At 39.4% G+C, this 16,890-nt stretch overlaps 1 protein-coding gene across 1 annotated transcript; it reads left to right on the forward strand.

The window, feature by feature from the left end:
• The first annotated feature begins 1,941 nt into the window (after nucleotides 1-1,941).
• On the forward strand, nucleotides 1,942-15,662 carry LOC127658207 (E3 ubiquitin-protein ligase RNF115-like). Its single transcript, XM_052147372.1, has 9 exons — nucleotides 1,942-2,074; nucleotides 3,109-3,167; nucleotides 9,250-9,304; nucleotides 9,474-9,715; nucleotides 10,005-10,073; nucleotides 14,290-14,362; nucleotides 14,458-14,551; nucleotides 15,083-15,198; nucleotides 15,517-15,662. The coding sequence occupies exons 1-9, from the start codon at nucleotides 1,997-1,999 to the stop codon at nucleotides 15,634-15,636; spliced, it is 906 nt and encodes a 301-aa protein (XP_052003332.1). The 5' UTR covers nucleotides 1,942-1,996; the 3' UTR covers nucleotides 15,637-15,662.
• The last annotated feature ends 1,228 nt before the right edge of the window (nucleotides 15,663-16,890 follow it).

Here is a 16,890-nt window from a genome sequence, read left to right on the forward strand (position 1 = left end):
ATTCGCAAACGGATCGTTGTTTCAAACTGATTATTTTTAATGATTCAGTTAAACCGATTCGCACAGCGTTTGTGAATCACTCCACTGCAACGTTGTTTGGGAATAAAACAGTGAGGTGGGTGACATGTTAGAAACTAATCAGGATTTAAAGGTGCACTCAGTATTTTGTTTTTCCTAATTAAAAAAGTTTTATTTAGATAAATTAGTTAAAAGTTAAAAAAAAAAAAAAAAAAACAATTTTAAACTTTTACCTTTAACTGAATGTTTTGGGGTTTTTTTGCAAAAAAGAAAAGAAAAGAATATTTAATGACACCTTGTAAAAGGCACACTTAGGCTATATAGTGATGGTACTGGCATTACATGGTATCAGACTTTATACCATATTGAATGATTACCATTCATATACAATTTTAATTTGCATTCATAATTTACATGATTCTCCATACTTGGAAGCAGGGACTAAAAACGATAAATGAAAATTAACAGAAATTTTTGCAGAACATAACAGAAAATGGGAACGAAAAACTTTCTTTTTAAATACTGGTGACCGGTTAATAACTGTGAATAGTGTTCTGATAGTTTTTTCATTAAACCAAAGACCATGTGTTTATATCAGAGTAAATTCTCAGAATTACACTTCATGATTCCCGAAAAAATGAGGCTTCTCTCTTTTTAGGGGAACACAAGCATGCACTTTGATTTGAAGTTTTTTTGGGGAGATATTTATTATTAATAACAGGGACTTAAAACAAAGCGTTTTTCATTTCGGTACGTTCTGAGATAACTTTGTCCTTCCGGTTCAGAAATTCTGCAACCTCCTTTCCAAAGGATTACTGGTTAGAACAAAAAAAGAACACTTAATAACGTTCTTTTAAAATTACAGTGCTCTATGTTAAATGGGTACATTTCCAATTGCAGTGTTGCCAGATCTTGCAAGAGAAACAAACAACCTGGTCTGGAAAAACAAGCCCAAAATAAGTCACTTGCCTCAACAATATAAGCGAAAATGAGCAATTAAATTTTTTCCTGTGTGGTGGATTTATCTGCATAGAAATCTAACAAGCATACAGTTAATTAACAGTTAAGTATCATTTTAATTACAGATCTGCTTCACAGTGAATACGGCAGCATTACATCTATAAATGCATCATATCTAAAGATTATTCAGTGAAGACTTGGAAACAACTGAGAAATATACTTTTTTACCTCTAATAATGTGTTCCTTGTATCTGGATTAATCCTGCATGTATATTTATTATTAGTTGTTAAAAGGACATCCACAACGTGCAATTAGGCAAAGACATGTGTGATGCAGCAGTTTCCTTCAGAATCAAAGCACATGTTTCATTTTTGGGCAGCATGAAGTGGTGTAGTTCCAAAACTTTACAGTGATAAACCCTTTGGCCTTCAGTTTCATGAAAAAAGTATTGGAACAAAATTCACCGGTTATAATTGGTTACCAGCATTTAAAATATTTGTGGCATATTTTATCTTAATTTTGATGAGGCAAGTCCTAATTTTTACCTTGTTTTTATAAAACAGTAGCCTTGTTTCTCTTGTGAGATCTGAAAACACTGCAACCAGGTATAACCTACACTTATCACAGAGTATTGTCATTTTAAAAAGAACGTTATTCACAGTTATTTTATTCCGTTCTAACCAGTTACCATTGGGAAAGGATGCCCTTGAAAAGGAACGAAAAAATACAGTTTCTGCTCAGAATCGAAATAAACAACACTTCGATTTTAGTCCCTTCCTTGAGGATAGCATACAATTATCATGGTACCATATAAAACAACTTGAAAACGCGACTGTAACGCATTGGTAAATTGTCATTTGAACCGAGTAAAAATACCCGTCCGAATGAATCGACTCACCAAAATGAATCGGACTTTCCCAATGCTCGTGTCAGAGCGGAGCGCCTCCCCCTGCAGTGGGCGGACCGGGCAAGCGCTGCTCCTGCTGTTTGGGGACACACACAAGTCTCACGGAAAATATGGCGGAGGCTGCGGCGGTCTCTCCGCATCGCTTCTTCTGTCACTGTTGTAAGGGTGAAGTGAACCCCAAACTCCCGGTAAGCCCGCATTGGTTGTTACGCACAGCCGGTTCATGTTAGTGTGTTTCTTTAGTTTTTCGGTTGGTTTAGCTGCTTTCGTTGTTGTGCTAAGATTAGCATGCTAGCTCACAGCAGTTTATCAGCCTGATGTGGGTGAAGGGCCTGTTGTGGCTTGTTGTTTGTTTTACATACGAAAAATAAATGTATTTATCGTTGTATTAGTTAGACTGATCTTCGTCCACATACAAAAGGAGAGGACTCACGTGTTTTATCACATCACATCACTACACTCATGCAACAGTATATGGAACATACAGTCTTGTGTTAGGACGTGTTTTTGTAAAATTTCCTTGTAAATTATGACGTTTCTTCATTTTACGACAAATCCAGCTAAAATACATGTGCAGTTCATGATGTTACCGTTTAGAAAGGGTCAGACATTTTTATTTAAAATATGATATACCCTGTCCAGGGCAGCCAACTCTGTTAAAGCGAAAGCAAAATATCAAATGTTTCTGTTTCTTTTTTACTTATTTGTAATGTGGCATGTAGGTGTATAACTGAGATCTGTAATGTCAGTGCTAATTTTAGCACTTGTTGGTCAGTATATCAATCCATCATGAGCTGTCCTGATGAGGATGAGTTGTGTCTGATCCCTTGTTTACTACTCATTTCTCTTATTTAAACGCCACAACCTGTTTATATTTTTAGTTTGAATGTGAGAAAGTAGTGTCTGTAAAATACCTATTGTCATCCTTATATTATAGACACATAGGATGACCTGTCTTGACCTGTTCCAATTTGGGAAAACAATAGGGAAGCATCCTCTGTTGAATCAAGCAGCGATTGGTGTGACCCATTGCAGGGAGTGTCTGTTCCCATACAAGGCTTTTAGTTTTAGAATTCAAATGAATGTGTGTTTTAGTACTATGCAAATATGTGCTTCCTTAAAAAAACACAACTTTCTGTTTTGTTTTTTTCATATGTTTAAGGAAGTGTGATCAATGCAGTGATTTTATATAGTGTTTTGATTGTGGGTTGGTTGTGTTTAGGAGTTTATCTGTCCCAGATGCGACTCTGGCTTCATAGAGGAGGTTACAGAAGACTCCAGGTGAGCTTTTCACTGGTAATGCACTTCATTCATTGTCTGCAATGGCATGTTGCAACTCCTGCACTGTTAGATTGATTACCCAGGGCTCCAGACTAAAAAAATGACTTAACTGAAACATTAAGGTTAAGTTCTTAGTCGCCAAATCATATAATTTCTCAATTTAGATTGTTGTTCAGAAACAAGATGGAAAGTAGAAGAAAAAGAAGACAGAAGATAACCCATTAATCGGAGGTTTAGTAAACCGTATATATAGTAGTTGAGAAGATATGTAAATCAATGTTCACACCCCTTTCAATATTTATAAAAATATAAGAGACAAATATTGTTTTTAGTTAGTACTGCCCTTTAGAATCTACATAAGTAGATATTTTTACATAACAAATAGTGTACATATCTTGCGGTATACCTCCGCAAGTGTACGTGTCTTGCCTACTTGAGCATCAATTCATGTTTTCAACTTGTGTAATAGTTGTGTATGAGTCTCTCAACATCAGCACTGCTGTGATTCGGCCGCAGGTAATCACAGCGCTGATTTAGGGCCATATAACACTCAAATGATATTGCTTATATACAACAGTTCAATGAACAAGTGGGTTAAAGCACATAACTGGTAATCAGAAGGGCGCTGGTTCGATCCCCACAGCCACCACCATTGTGTCTTTGAGCAAGGCACTTAACTCCAGGTTGCTCCAGGGGGATTGTCCCTGTAATAAGGGCTCTGTAAGTCGCTTTGGGTAAAAGCGTCTGCCAAATGCGTAAATGTAAAAAAATTAGGAATAACTGAGTACGGTCATAAAACGCATTTGTACATGGAACTACTTTCTTACGTGACTGATCAGAATCTGCCGTTGCTGGTTCAAACCAAATGATGCGTCCAAGCCTTCGTTAGTAATTAAAAATGTAACTACAGAAATAGTATCACGGCTTGTGCTGTTTTTACCAAGTTCTTGGATAAACGTGTGTGTGTGTGATCACCTGTTGCCACTCCTAAGCAGAGATGCTGTCAGCTTTTGGAAGATCAGCTTTCTTTATGGAAAAATAGCATCCAAGCATGGGTATTTCTCCCTTTTTCATGGTAGCCAGTGCGCAAGAGTCAATCACTATAGAATCTGCGATGTCCTCTGCCATTTAAAACAGCATCCATTGTGTAATTAATCAGTCTGTTGTGTCTCTCAGCTGTGATGAGACATAATGCTGAAGTTTTTAGTGTAAAGCTATTTCATAGCTTTAGTAGTGTAGTAGTAATACGAGCCATGACAGAGCACTTTTTATGTAAACACTTGCTGATACGGATTCACTTCACATCACCTAACTGGCTCATATTACACACAAAAATTATCTTTTGCCACCACCTGATGGCTAACATATGTAATGAGAAAGAAAACAAAAAAAACAAAGGCATACAGTAGCTCTTAACACATCTGCACTGCTCTTACACTTTAGTTTAGAAGGGCATGAACACAAGCGGAGTGATACACACATGGTGAAGCGTTGGAGTGCTGATCGTGTCAGACCACCAGTGCTCATGGAACGTCTCTCGTCCAATCAGATTTGAGGATCGGAACTAACTGTTGTGTGTGTGTGTGTATATATATATATATATATATATTAGGGCTGCATGATTATAGCAAAAATCATAATTGTTGATTATTGATATTGTATTATCGTTATATAATTTTTGGCCTCAGTGATTGCACTTTGGAAATTAAAAACAGTCATTTGCGATCAGAGTTTGTGCGATTTGTGAGTTAAGTCTACCAATACCAGCTGAGTGGCAAATGGGTCTTATTAGAGCAGATGCGATAACAATGATGGTGATTCCTGAAATATGCTATTCATGCCATATTCTGTTGGCTACACCTCCAAAACACACTTAGAACAGTTCAGCCGAATTACTTTATTGCTATTTTGTACAAATCAAATTCACATTGGTCTAGTTATTAACATGACAAAACGAAACTATTAAATTTTTAATAAATTGTACACAGAAATCGAGCAAACTCTACCATTACAATGACTGCTGTCACTCACAGCAGATTAACACTGTATGAGATATGTATTTCAACGTGAGCTAAATTACGCTCCACACAAAGTTCTGCACTCTCACAAATGCTCTCATTAAAAACAAAGCTGTCTAATCAGCATAATAAATCGATTATTTATACTTTTCGTTTTGTCTTGTTGCTCATTTGCAGTGTATTTGCAGTGCATTTTGCTATTTCATAGCTTTTAAAGTCCTGTGTAGATTCTTGTTTCAGTGTAGTTACAGTTTTCAGTATCATAAGTATTTAGATCATTAGTTCTGTACAGCATTACTGGCACTCTCTAAACGCAGAGTACACAGCCTACGTAGGGCACCAACCCTGATCGTGGAACACTTGCTGTGTCTGAAACCACCCCTATCCACTATATAGTGCACTATTTTGAGTGTCTGAATTCTGAGTGAGCAACTCGTTCCCTAATTTTGTTCACTCGTTCTTACCCACAATGCACTCTAATTTCAAGTGTACATTGCATGTACGGCTATGAGAACCCTGTGACAACTTTACTGTCGGATTGCTCATGTCTGTTGTTTCTATAAATATTTTGTGTGACAGAATTGCACCGCAAAAGATAATCTATAAAACAAACTCCAGACAATAGGCAGAACCAGCACAAAAAGAGCATACAGTCTCTTCAGACAGTCAAACAAATGTTCAGTGAGCCATTCCATTTGGCTGCAAAGTGAGTATCACAAAGTGACTTACTCACTCCATTGACTTATGAAGGACATCGCTTGCTGTGGGCATGTGAATCTATCATTCTCTCTTGTCGTGTTCGCAAAGTTTGGGAACAAGAAAATGCTGTGGTTCCTCCAAGAAAGCCTTCCTTTACTCCTCGCTTCACGTAACACAAGATCTTTATCAGATGATCTCAGAAATTTGACCAGAATTGTCAGTGCTCAGCCAGCCTGTCACGCTCAGCGGATCGCCGAGCTAAAACCCTGTGAGATCACTCGATTTCCAGCTTATGGTCAGTTATGTCGAGCCCATCCAGGAATTCCACCATCTCCCGTCCCTCCACTTCCTACGGGACCCCCACGATACGGGAGTTATTCTGCCGCCTACGGTTTTCCATGTCCTCCAACTTCTCCCAGACATGCTCCAAATCCACCTTGGTCGCTAACGTGTTAGCAGACAATTCCCTCTATGATGACTCCAGTTAATCAATATCTTTGTTTCTTGACATCCCCCACTTTTGTGACCAAATCAGTCAATTTCGCTTCCATGGCAGTGAGCGATCGACGTATAATCCTCCACAGTAAGATCCTTCAAGTCAGCAATGACCATATACACTCACCTAAAGGATTATTAGGAACACCATACTAATACTGTGTTTGACCCCCTTTCGCCTTCAGAACTGCCTTAATTCTACGTGGCATTGATTCAACAAGGTGCTGAAAGCATTCTTTAGAAATGTTGGCCCATATTGATAGGACAGCATCTTGCAGTTGATGGAGATTTGTGGGATGCACATCCAGGGCATGAAGCTCCCGTTCCACCACATCCCAAAGATGCTCTATTGGGTTGAGATCTGGTGACTGTGGGGGCCATTTTAGTACAGTGAACTCATTGTCATGTTCAAGAAACCAATTTGAAATGATTCGAGCTTTGTGACATGGTGCATTATCCTGCTGGAAGTAGCCATCAGAGGATGGGTACATGGTGGCCATAAAGGGATGGACATGGTCAGAAACAATGCTCAGGTAGGCCGTGTCATTTAAACGATGCCCAATTGGCACTAAGGGGCCTAAAGTGTGCCAAGAAAACATCCCCAACACCATTACACCACCACCACCAGCCTGCACAGTGGTAACAAGGCATGATGGATCCATGTTCTCATTCTGTTTACGCCAAATTCTGACTCTACCATCTGAATGTCTCAACAGAAATCGAGACTCATCAGACCAGGCAACATTTTTCCAGTCTTCAACTGTCCAATTTTGGTGAGCTCTTGCAAATTGTAGCCTCTTTTTCCTATTTGTAGTGGAGATGAGTGGTACCCGGTGGGGTCTTCTGCTGTTGTAGCCCATCCGCCTCAAGGTTGTGTGTGTTGTGGCTTCACAAATGCTTTGCTGCATACCTCGGTTGTAACGAGTGGTTATTTCAGGCAAAGTTGCTCTTCTGTCAGCTTGAATCAGCTTCAAATTGAACAGGTGTTCCTAATAATCCTTTAGGTGAGTGTATATATATACACTCACCTAAAGGATTATTAGGAACACCTGTTCAATTTCTCATTAATGCAATTATCTAATCAACCAATCACATGGCAGTTGCTTCAGTGCATTTAGGGGTGTGGTCCTGGTCAAGACAATCTCCTGAACTCCAAACTGAATGTCAGAATGGGAAAGAAAGGTGATTTAAGCAATTTTGAGCATGGCATGGTTGTTGGTGCCAGACGGGCCGGTCTGAGTATTTCACAATCTGCTCAGTTACTGGGATTTTCACGCACAACCATTTCTAGGGTTTACAAAGAATGGTGTGAAAAGGGAAAAACATCGGCAGTCCTGTGGCCGAAAATGCCTTGTTGATGCTAGAGGTCAGAGGAGAATGGGCCGACTGATTCAAGCTGATAGAAGAGCAACTTTGCCTGAAATAACCACTCGTTACAACCGAGGTATGCAGCAAAGCATTTGTGAAGCCACAACATGCACAACCTTGAGGCGGATGGGCTACCACAGCAGAAGACCCCACCGGGTACCACTCATCTCCACTACAAATAGGAAAAAGAGGCTACAATTTGCAAGCGCTCACCAAAATTGGACAGTTGAAGACTGGAAAAATGTTGCCTGGTCTGATGAGTCTCGATTTCTGTTGAGACATTCAGATGGTAGAGTCAGAATTTGGCGTAAACAGAATGAGAACATGGATCCATCATGCCTTGTTACCACTGTGCAGGCTGGTGGTGGTGGTGTAATGGTGTGGGGATGTTTTCTTGGCACACTTTAGGCCCCTTAGTGCCAATTGGGCATCGTTTAAATGACACGGCCTACCTGAGCATTGTTTCTGACCATGTCCATCCCTTTATGGCCACCGTGTACCCATCCTCTGATGGCTACTTCCAGCAGGATAATGCACCATGTCACAAAGCTCGAATCATTTCAAATTGGTTTCTTGAACATGACAATGAGTTCACTGTACTAAAATGGCCCCCACAGTCACCAGATCTCAACCCAATAGAGCATCTTTGGGATGTGGTGGAACGGGAGCTTCATGCCCTGGATGTGCATCCCACAAATCTCCATCAACTGCAAGATGCTATCCTATCAATATGGGCCAACATTTCTAAAGAATGCTTTCAGCACCTTGTTGACTCAATGCCACGTAGAATTAAGGCAGTTCTGAAGGCGAAAGGGGGTCAAACACAGTATTACTATGCTGTTCCTAATAATCCTTTAGGTGAGTGTATATCTATCTATCTATATATATATATATATATATATGTATGTGTGTGTGTGTGTGTGTGTATATATTAGGGCTGTCGATTTAACACGTTAATTCAGTGCGATTATTTTTATAAAAAATAACGTGTTAAAAAAATTAATGCAATTAATCACAATCACTGACAATGGACAGTAATAAGGAAGATGCCTGAGAAATGTAAGCTTGTAGTACCTCCTGTTTACTCCAGAGGGCAGTAATTGAAATTTCAGCTGTGTGGCAACACGCAGTTTATACAGAGAACAAATTAACCGTTCAGCAGACAACACAACTCAAACATGCGTTACGTTCTTGCGTTCAAAACATGGAGCGCAAATTCAAACTAAGGGATCTCAAGATGTGTTCTAAGTATTAAACTATATTTAACTTAACACAGTGACCTAAAAAGTTTGTTTGTGACGCAACTCACCCGAGACGCTACACAAGCATGTCTGACGCTTGTTGAAATTGACAGGTCCTTAAACAAGCCCTCCTAATAAATCTCGAACTGATTGACAAATTCACTTGCGAAATGGATATTTGTGAACTGTGTGCCAATGTCAATTGTGACAGAAATCGAACGGTAGCCAGGTCTGACGTGAATGTGATTGTTTCCTCCTCAGTCTTCTGGACAGTAGTTCAAATAGCCTTGATGACACAGCTTCACAGTTTGCTGAGGTATGTGGACCCCTTCCTTCCAAAATATATTTTCTGTCTGAGGTAGAGATTGTGTAGCTGTTTACTTGGCCAAAACTTTTTTAATGAGTGGGATTGGGGTAAGGAAAAGTTGCATTGTACTGCTCCTTCATTTCTCTCTATGTCGCTCTTTTCCTCTTTTTTTCTGTAGCTATGGCAGTTGTTGTTTGTGGAGAGGCCGTTCAGTATGGATCTAGACAGTCCTGAATCCGAGCGAGTCCCGGGAGGTGGTCTTGGATTAGGGTCAATTGGCAATTCTGTCCCAGGTGGGCCCCTGGTGGGCCCTTTAGGTGGAGGAGAACACTGGGGTTCTGGTCGTCCTCGCCTGCACAGTCAGAGGAGGTACCGATCCAGAGGAAGCAGTCGACCGGATCGCTCTCCCGCTGTTGAGGGGTTAGTCCTGCCTTTTAATACCTCAACTTTTTGGTCATATCTTGTTGCTCCATCCCCTGTGTTCTATGTTCTCACAGCACTATTAGTAAACAGCTTGTATAACAAAAGGTTGCAGAGAATAAAATATGCCACTGTTCAAAATACTGGCAATATTTTGTATATACAGTATGTGAGTTAGCCGGCTGATTAATAAAACAGCTCATCATGACATGTCAACAAAAAATTAAGGAAGTTGGCAGAATACCCCAGCACCACTATCAGTTCCTCACTAATGTCTGCTCTCTTCCAGAATAGTACAGCAGTTTCTAGCAGGACTTTTTGCCAATTCTGGAGTACCAGGCTCTCCTCCACTGTCATGGTAAAGGAAAAATATTTTGTATTTGAAATAAAAAGGTGTTTAACTACTAGGGCTGTCTGTAGATCATAACATTGGCGTTACTAGACCATTTTTTGGAGGGCTTCAGCCATCAAATCCATCTCAGCCCCCCTAAAAATCTGTGTATATATGTGTGTGTATATATACAGTGCTTCACGTTTTCCACATTTTGTTGTTACAGGCTTATTCCAAAATTGATTAAATTCATTATTTTCCTCAAAATTCTACAAACGATACCCCATAATGACAACTTGAAAGAAGTTTGTTTGAAATCTTGCAAATTTAATAAAAATAAAAAAATGAAAAAAATCCCATGTACATAAGTATTCACAGCATTTGCTCAATACTTCGTTGAAGCACCTTTGGCACCAATTACAGCCTCAAGTCTTTTTATGTATGATGCTACAAGCTTGGCACACCTATGTTTGGGCAGTTTCTCCCATTCTTCTTTGCAGGACTTCTCAAGCTCCATCAGGTTGGATGAGGAGCGTCGGTGCACAGCCATTTTCAGATCTCTCCAGAGATGTTCAATCAGGTTCACGTCTGGGCTGTGGCTGGGCCACTCAAGGACATTCACAGAGTTGTCCCATAGCCACTCCTTTGTTATCTTGGCTGTGTGCTTAGGGTCAGTGTCCTGTTGGAAGATGAACCTTCGCCCCTGTCTGAGGTCCAGAGCACTCTGGAGCAGGTTTTCATCAAGGATGTCTCTGTACATTGCTGCATTCATCTTTCCCTCAATCCTGACTAGTCTCCCAGTTCCTGCCGCTGAAAAACATCCCCATAGCATGATGCTGCCACCACCATGCTTCACTGTAGGGATGGTATTGGCCAGGTGATGAGTGGTGCCTGGTTTCCTCCAGACATGATGCTTGCCATTCAGGCCAATGAGTTCAATCTTTGCTTCATCAGACCAGAGAATTTAGTTTCTCATGGTCTGAGAGTCCTTCAGGTGCCTTTTGGCAAACTCCAGGTGGGCTGTCATGTGCCTTTTACTGAGGAGTGGCTTCCGTCTGGCCACTCTACCATACAGGCCTGATTGGTGGAGTGCTGCAGAGATGGTTGTTCTGGGCAGCCAGCTCTAGGAATAGTCCTGGTGGTTCCCAACTTCCATTTATGGATGATTGAGACCACTGTGCTCATTGGGACCTTCAATGCTGCAGAAATTTGTCTGTACCCTTCCCCAGATCTGTGCCTCGATACAATCCTGTCTTTGAGGTCTACAGACAATTTCTTGGACTTCATGGCTTGGTTTGTGCTCTGACATGCACTGTTAACTGTGGGACCTTATATAGACAGGTGTGTGCCTTTCCAAATCATGTCCAATCAACTGAATTTACCACAGGTGGACTCCAATCAAGTTGTAGAAACATCTCAAGGATGATCAGTGGAACAGGATGCACCTGAGCTCAATTTTGAGTGTCATGGCAAAGGCTGTGAATACTTATGTACATGTGATTTTTATTATTATTTTATTTTTATTTTTTTTTTCATTTTTTATTTGTAATAAATTTGATTTCAAACAAACTTCTTTCACATTGTCATTATGGGATATTGTTTGTTGAATTTTGAGGAAAATAATGAATTTAATCCATCTTGGAATAAGGCTGTAACATAACAAAATGTGGAAAAGAGAAGTGCTGTGAATACTTTCCGGATGCACTCTGTGTGTGTGTGTGTGTGTAATATATATATATATATATACAGTGCATTCAGAAAGTATAATCTACACTCCATACCCAATAATAACAAAACAAAAAACAGATTTAATAAAAAGAAAAAACTGAAATTTCACATTGACATAAGTATTTAGACACTTTGCTATGACACTTGAAATTTAGCTCAGGTGCATCCCATTTCTCTGGATCATCTTTGAGATGTTTCTACATTTTGATTGGAGTCCACCTGTGGCAAATTCAATTGTTTAGACATGATTTGGAAAGGCACACACCTGTCTATATAAGGTCTCACAGCTGAAAATGTATATCAGAGCAAAAACCAAGCCATGAGGTCTAAGGAACTGCGTGCAGAGCTCAGAGACAGGATTGTGTTGAGGTACAGATCTGGGGAAGGCTGCAAACAAATTTTGGCTGGATTGAAGTTTCCCAAGAGAACAGTGGCCTCCATAATTCTTAAATGGAAGAAGTTTGGAACAACCAGGACTCTTCCTAGAGCTTACTGCCTGGCCAAACTGAACAATCGGGGGAGAAGGGCCTTGGTAAGAGAGGTGACCAAAAACCCGATGGTCACTCTGGTGGTTGAGCTCCAGAGATCATGTTTGGAGATGGGAGAATCTTGCAGAAGAAGTTTGGAACAACCAGGACTCTTCCTAGAGCTTACTGCCTGGCCAAACTGAACAATCGGGGGAGAAGGGCCTTGGTAAGAGAGGTGACCAAAAACCCGATGGTCACTCTGGTGGTTGAGCTCCAGAGATCATGTTTGGAGATGGGAGAAACTTGCAGAAGAACAACCATCACTGCAACACTCCACTGATCTGGGCTTTATGGCAGAGTGGCCAGACAGAAGCCTCCTCAGTGCAAGACACATGAAAGCCCTCTTGTATATAGCAAGAATACACCTAAAGTTCTCTTAAGGCTCTGTGAAACAAGATTCTCTGATCTGATGAAACGAAGATTTAACTATTTGGCCTCAATATCAAGCATCATGTCTGGAGGAAACCAGGCACTGCTCATCACCTGCACAATCACATCCCAATGGTTAAGCATGGTAGTAGTAGCATTATGCTATGTTTTGTTTTGTTTTTTTCCAGTGGCAGGGACTGGGGGAACTGGTTAGGGTTGAGGGAAAGCTGAACGCAGTAAAATACAGAGATATCCTTAATGAAAACCTGGTCCAGAGTGATCAGGACCTCCGACTGGGCTGAAGGTTCACCTTCAAACAGGACATTGAACCTAAGCAATCAGCCTAGACAACGCAAGAGTGGCTTAGGGACAACTCTGTGAATGTCCTTTAGTGGCCTAGCCAGAGCCCGGACTTATAAAATATATGGAGAGGCCTAAAAAAATGGCTGTCCACCGACAGTCCCCATCAAACCTAACAGAGCTTGAGAGGAGCTGCAGAGAAGAATGGCTGAAAATCCCCAAATCCGGATGTGCAAAGCTTGTCGCATCATACCCAAAAAGACTTGAGGCTGTAATTGCTGCCAAAGGTAGTACTGAGTACTGCGATAAGGGTCTGAATAATTACGTCAAATGTGATATTTCAGTTTTTTCTTTTTAAGAAATTTGCAAAGTTATCAGAAATCATTTTTTTGCTTTGTCATTTTGGGTTGTGGAGTGTAGATTAAAGTAAAACAAATTTTTAAAACATTTTAGCAATTGTCAGCAACATAAAATGTGATAAAACTTAATGGGTCTGAATACTTTCTGAATGCACTGTATATATACAGTCCATAAATGTGTATATTTATAATACCTTTATTTTACCAGGTTTATTCTATTTAAATCTCTTTTCAGAGTGATTTTCTCTTTTGAACAAATTCTAAAGATTTGAATCACGAGTTAAATGACAAACAGCGAAACATCATCAGGAGTTAATTTACTTCACTAAAGATCAACCAAGCTAAATACGAAATGTATTGTAATAATAGGTTTTGGTATGTTTAAATCTACAGTAGGTGCGAAATTATTGATTTTCACTTTTTTTTTTTTATTATTTGTTAATAAATGTAAAATAAAGAAATTGGTATGTGAATGGTTCTTTAAACGGTTTCAGTGTCATTTAAAACTTTTAAGTGTGTTTATTATAGAAAATGACAAAATTCTATGAATATTAGCCAGCTATCTTGAATGATGTAAAATACAAAAAACTGTCTATGCTAAAGAGTGGAATACATTAAATGTGCACATCTAAGTGTGTCATTAGGGGCTGATTTAGTTCATAAAATAGGGCTGTGCCGATACAATCCTGATGCTTTTTCTCACAATGTCGTAATATATCAATACTTTAGATCCCTGTATCGATATTTTTATTCATCTATTTGTGTATTCTTATATCCAATATTTAAATAATGAAGAAGCAGGTCATCAGAAAGGGAAAGCTGTTTTAACAAAACTATTACACACTTCAGCTTAAAACATATTTAATGAATCTCACAAGTTAACTTTGACAACATTATTACCTACATTTATCAGGTTTAAATGTGGTAAAGCCAGTCATCTTGAGTTTGTGTGTTTATCAGGACAGGAATGCTGCACTCAAACCCTGGGGACTACGCCTGGGGACAGGGGGGTCTGGATGCAGTCATCACACAGGTAGTTGGGGGACTGTTCATACCTATAGGGGGGACCTTATCAGTTTTATGGCTGTATGCAAAAAGGTTAATCATATATGTCTTTCTCTCAAACAGTTATTGAGTCAGTTTGAGAACACGGGTCCTCCTCCTGCTGACAAAGAGAAAATATCCTCCCTCCCCACAGTTAACATCACTCAGAAACAGACTGGTTAGTCTCTTTTCTTCTTGATCCTTTTTTCTGTTCTAGTCGGTCAGGGCAGAGTAAAGTTGTGTATTTTTTCAATGTTAAAATTCTTTATCCTATCCCAGCTCAAAGGGCAGCATATTTTGCTAACCATTTACATGCATAGGCAACTATAATTAAGCCATTCGTAGGTTAGTAGAGCACTGTGGTTCTGTTGTGCTATCAAAATATTGCTGTTTGTTTGAACATAAAAACTAGCCCAACATTTGCTCAACCAATGGAATTAGTTTGGGGTGGACAGATCTATTTGACCAACCTACGTTGATAGGGAGAATGTTAGGGAAATGTTTGAAAACAGGTTTTTGCCATTCTATTTGTTGGTGCCAGTTTGTAGAAATTACACACTTCACCTTTAAGACACAATCATTGACCTACAAATCTGATTCTCTTCTGGTAATGAATTACAATTCCTATTTAAGGCAAAACTCATCTACTGAAATCTCATTATTCTCACTCCCTGCACACTGTCTTTCTCCTCCTCCTCATCTCTCTTAGAATGCAATATGGAGTGTCCTGTATGTAAGGAAGACTACATGGTTGGCGAACCAGTCAGGCAGTTACCCTGTAACCACATTTTCCATAGCGACTGCATCGTGCCCTGGCTTGAAATGGTGAGAGAAATTGTGGAGTGAGCAGAATGGGACAAGAGGAAAACTATTTGGAAAAAGCATTTAGATATGAGCTTTTAAAGAAAGAAACAAAATTAATGAACATTTATTGAAATACGGCAGTACAATAACAGAGTAGCTGCCTTTTGAGCGTTTCAATCAGAATCAGTCCATAATGAGGATCTATTTCAGTTAAGAGGCTGCCAGAAAGTAGCTGCCCATGTAGACATTAGACAGCTTACTAGAGAAACCGAACAGAGCGCTACATTTTCAAAGGTCATGACTTGTCTCCAACATATACTTCTCTCTTCCTCCTTACAGCACGACACTTGTCCTGTGTGCAGGAAGAGTCTGAACGGGGATGACAGTAGCACTCAGTCCACATCAGAGCCTTCCTCCCGAAACAGTGATCCTCGCACACCAGAGAGATGGTCCTTCTGAAATACACATACACATACACATACACATACACATACACACCCATATCTCACCCTAAGCCCTGTGTCTGACACACAGATTGAGGGTTTCCTCATTTGGTTCTCTCTGTCTTAACCCAAGCTTCTTTGTTCCTTTCTTCTTTTTTTCCCCTTTATTTGATTGTATATTGTCTCTTGTGTTCATCTTACTATGCCATTGCATTTTTACTATGTTTTGTTTACTCTCCTCTTTAATGCAGTTTTCTCACTTATGTCTAAAAGTCTATCCCATATTCCCAGAAGTCTGTGATTCTTTGCAGCTATGTGTTTCTACCATGAATTAAACAAACAAACAATGCTGGAAGGAGGTTGTTAGTACAGCAGCACAATTCCCCACTCATAATTGGATTGTGCAGTGTTTTGTTTCCCCTAGAGACAAACTGTACTTCCTGGATAGCACCTCTTATCGTTAAATGTGAATTCTTGTTGGGATGGGGGTGCCGTGTCTGTAGTTTATCAAATTTATTTTCCCAAGACCTTTCATTGTTCTATCAATCATGAAGTTTTGTTTTTCTCTCCTCTTTGTTTCCTTCACTCCACTTTTGGTGTAAATATCAAAAACCCATAAGTTCAGTTGTTAAATTGCATTAAAAGTCCCAATTTTTTTCTAATGTAAATAATTTTTGGTTGGAAAACTCATTTAAGGAAGACAAAAAAATTAATAAAAAACAATTGGTGATGAAAATGACGATGAATCGCTAAAAAGTATATATAAATATATATTGTATGACCACGATGTATTAATAATAAAATGGAATAAAAACCAGGGAACAGGTTGATCTTGCTATACAACAAATGCTTTCAGACCTCCCCATATTGATTTTTGTTGACTCCACAAATATCTGTGAACGGTTGCATTTATTATGTGTTAAATTAGCTTCAGTGCAATGTTTCTCATTAAATTTAAAGCTTAATAAACCAAGTTTTTCCAGGAATAAGATACAGCTTATACAGTATATTGAAGATACTTTTTAAAATGGCACCAAACGTGATTATGCATTTCACTGCCCCATAAATTGTCTATTATCTTAGCAATTTTCAATGCAAGGTGCCGTCAGGCAATATATTAGTTCTTGGCTCTCAGAGCTAGATGTATAGATTATTAAAGTCAACAGAAATTTACTATCTCTTTCATTGATTACTGTAATTGCTGCAATCAGTCTTTTGAAATGTTAGTGGCTTAAAGCATGACTGAAATTACTTGGAGTCACTCATTAAG

This window comes from Xyrauchen texanus, chromosome 17 (genome assembly GCF_025860055.1).
Source record: "Xyrauchen texanus isolate HMW12.3.18 chromosome 17, RBS_HiC_50CHRs, whole genome shotgun sequence".
In the NCBI taxonomy this organism is placed as follows: domain Eukaryota; kingdom Metazoa; phylum Chordata; class Actinopteri; order Cypriniformes; family Catostomidae; genus Xyrauchen; species Xyrauchen texanus.

Bases quoted from the DNA above. Each gene is read 5' to 3' on its own strand.
- LOC127658207 (XM_052147372.1), top strand. From the start codon at position 1,997: ATGGCGGAGGCTGCGGCGGTCTCTCCGCATCGCTTCTTCTGTCACTGT. The intron at 2,075-3,108 runs GTAAGCCCGCAT...GGTTGTGTTTAG, and splicing joins AAGTGAACCCCAAACTCCCG to GAGTTTATCTGTCCCAGATG. The intron at 9,716-10,004 runs GTTAGTCCTGCC...GCTCTCTTCCAG, and splicing joins CGCTCTCCCGCTGTTGAGGG to AATAGTACAGCAGTTTCTAG.